This window comes from Cebus imitator, unplaced genomic scaffold (genome assembly GCF_001604975.1).
Source record: "Cebus imitator isolate Cc_AM_T3 unplaced genomic scaffold, Cebus_imitator-1.0 Scaffold581, whole genome shotgun sequence".
Taxonomy (NCBI): Eukaryota; Metazoa; Chordata; class Mammalia; order Primates; family Cebidae; genus Cebus; species Cebus imitator.
In genome coordinates, this window is record NW_016107896.1 from 737,286 (window position 1) to 738,761 (window position 1,476).

A 1,476-nucleotide genomic window follows, 5' to 3' on the forward strand; every position below is an offset into this window, starting at 1 on the left:
AAACCTATAACCTTGGCTTCTTGTCTCTGCTTTCATGATTTGGATGGCTTCTGTTTTGTTGAGTGTATGAAGCCAGCAGTCTTCTAACTTATTTTTTCTCTTTGCAGGATTGGCCTAATCAAGAAGTTCAAACTGGAGAAATGGAAAACCAGCTCTCATAACCAAGTTAACTTCATATAAAAATTTAATTAATAGTGAAGGTGTAAAGTGTAGCCATCAGTTAAACCTCTCCTGTCATTCTAGCTTCCTTGCTTCAGAATTGAAATCGAAGGGGGTGTTCCTACTCTGTAGAATTTGGAGCTGGTCAGATGTTTGTGTGGCCTCCTTAAACTAGCTGTTATGATTTTATTCTTTGTGAGTTAGTTAATTAGAATAAAGTGATTTTCTTCCAAGATGTGATTCATCTAGTCTGTATCCTCTGGTTATGAAATAGCATCCACCCAGATCTGAGAGCTCCCCTGAGGGATTATGTAAGGAGTGGCTCACTCATAAACATGCTGCTCGATTCAAGGGTCCTGGTCCTGTGGGCCTGGAGTTAAGGAAGCTGATCAGTAGCAGGAAACTGCTTAAAATACTATTTTAAGCCAGGTGTGATGGTGCCTGCCTGTAGTCCCAGCTACTTGGGAGGCTGAGGCAAGAGAATTGCTTGAACCTGGAAGGCGGAGGTTGCAGTGAGTTGAGTTCATGCCACTGTACTCCAGCCTGGGTGACAGAGTAAGACTCTGTCTCAAAAATACATTGTTTGAATCAAGTGAAGGATAAAGGAACAGGAATAAGCCTGTTTGGGGTGGGTTCCCTATTCCCCTACTGTGTCCAAGCAAGCTTGTGCCACCCACCTTATTTGTTCTGTTTTGTTTTAGGCTTTTAGCAGCCTGAAGCTGCAGTTTTTAGTTTCTGCCAATAGTAACAAACGGAAAAGAGGGATGAGGAAGGGGCTTTACTGGCCTAACCATAAACTGAAACTAAACCCATGACCATATTCTCTCCCTTGGGCACTCCTGATTGACAATAAAAACCAATCAATATACGCAGTTCCCCTGAAGTTGCTTTTCTTCTGCTTAAAGTGTTGTAGCCTCCTCTTCCTAAAACGCTCAGGCTAGCTGCAATCACCCACTCCGTGCTGGGGAAGAACTTTAAAGGGATGGGATACAATTTGGAGTAGGCCACATTTTTCATGTCAGAGGGGTAATATGTCAATGTAACCAGGTTTGAGGGAGGTACACCTCACCTATGAGTTTGAAAACCCAATCATCGCACTTAACTACAAAAGGATCAGCAGGTCTTTTAAGTGAGCCAAGTTCCATCCTTCATGGAAAGCTCAAAATTTCATTATCTTCTAGTTGATCTTCAGCCTACATTTTGCTCTGCAATCTTCTTTGTTGTTTTTTTGAGATGGCATCTTGCTCTGTCACCCACGCTGGAGTTCAGTGGTGTGATCTAGGCTCACTGCAACCTCTACTTCCCAGGTTCAAGCAA

At 42.8% G+C, this 1,476-nt stretch overlaps 1 protein-coding gene and 1 pseudogene across 1 annotated transcript in view; one reads left to right on the forward strand and one right to left on the reverse strand.

Moving 5' to 3' along the window:
* CHCHD2 (coiled-coil-helix-coiled-coil-helix domain containing 2) overlaps positions 1-1,034 on the forward strand; it is a 5,659-nt gene extending 4,625 nt beyond the window's left edge. The window contains exon 4 of the mRNA XM_017516368.2: positions 108-1,034. Within this exon, the coding sequence (XP_017371857.1) occupies positions 108-118 (11 nt within the window). The 3' untranslated portion in view covers positions 119-1,034. The remainder of the gene's footprint in view (positions 1-107) is intronic.
* Positions 1,035-1,175: 141 nt separating this feature from the next.
* LOC119469158 lies at positions 1,176-1,273 on the reverse strand (annotated as a pseudogene).
* Positions 1,274-1,476: the final 203 nt, after the last annotated feature.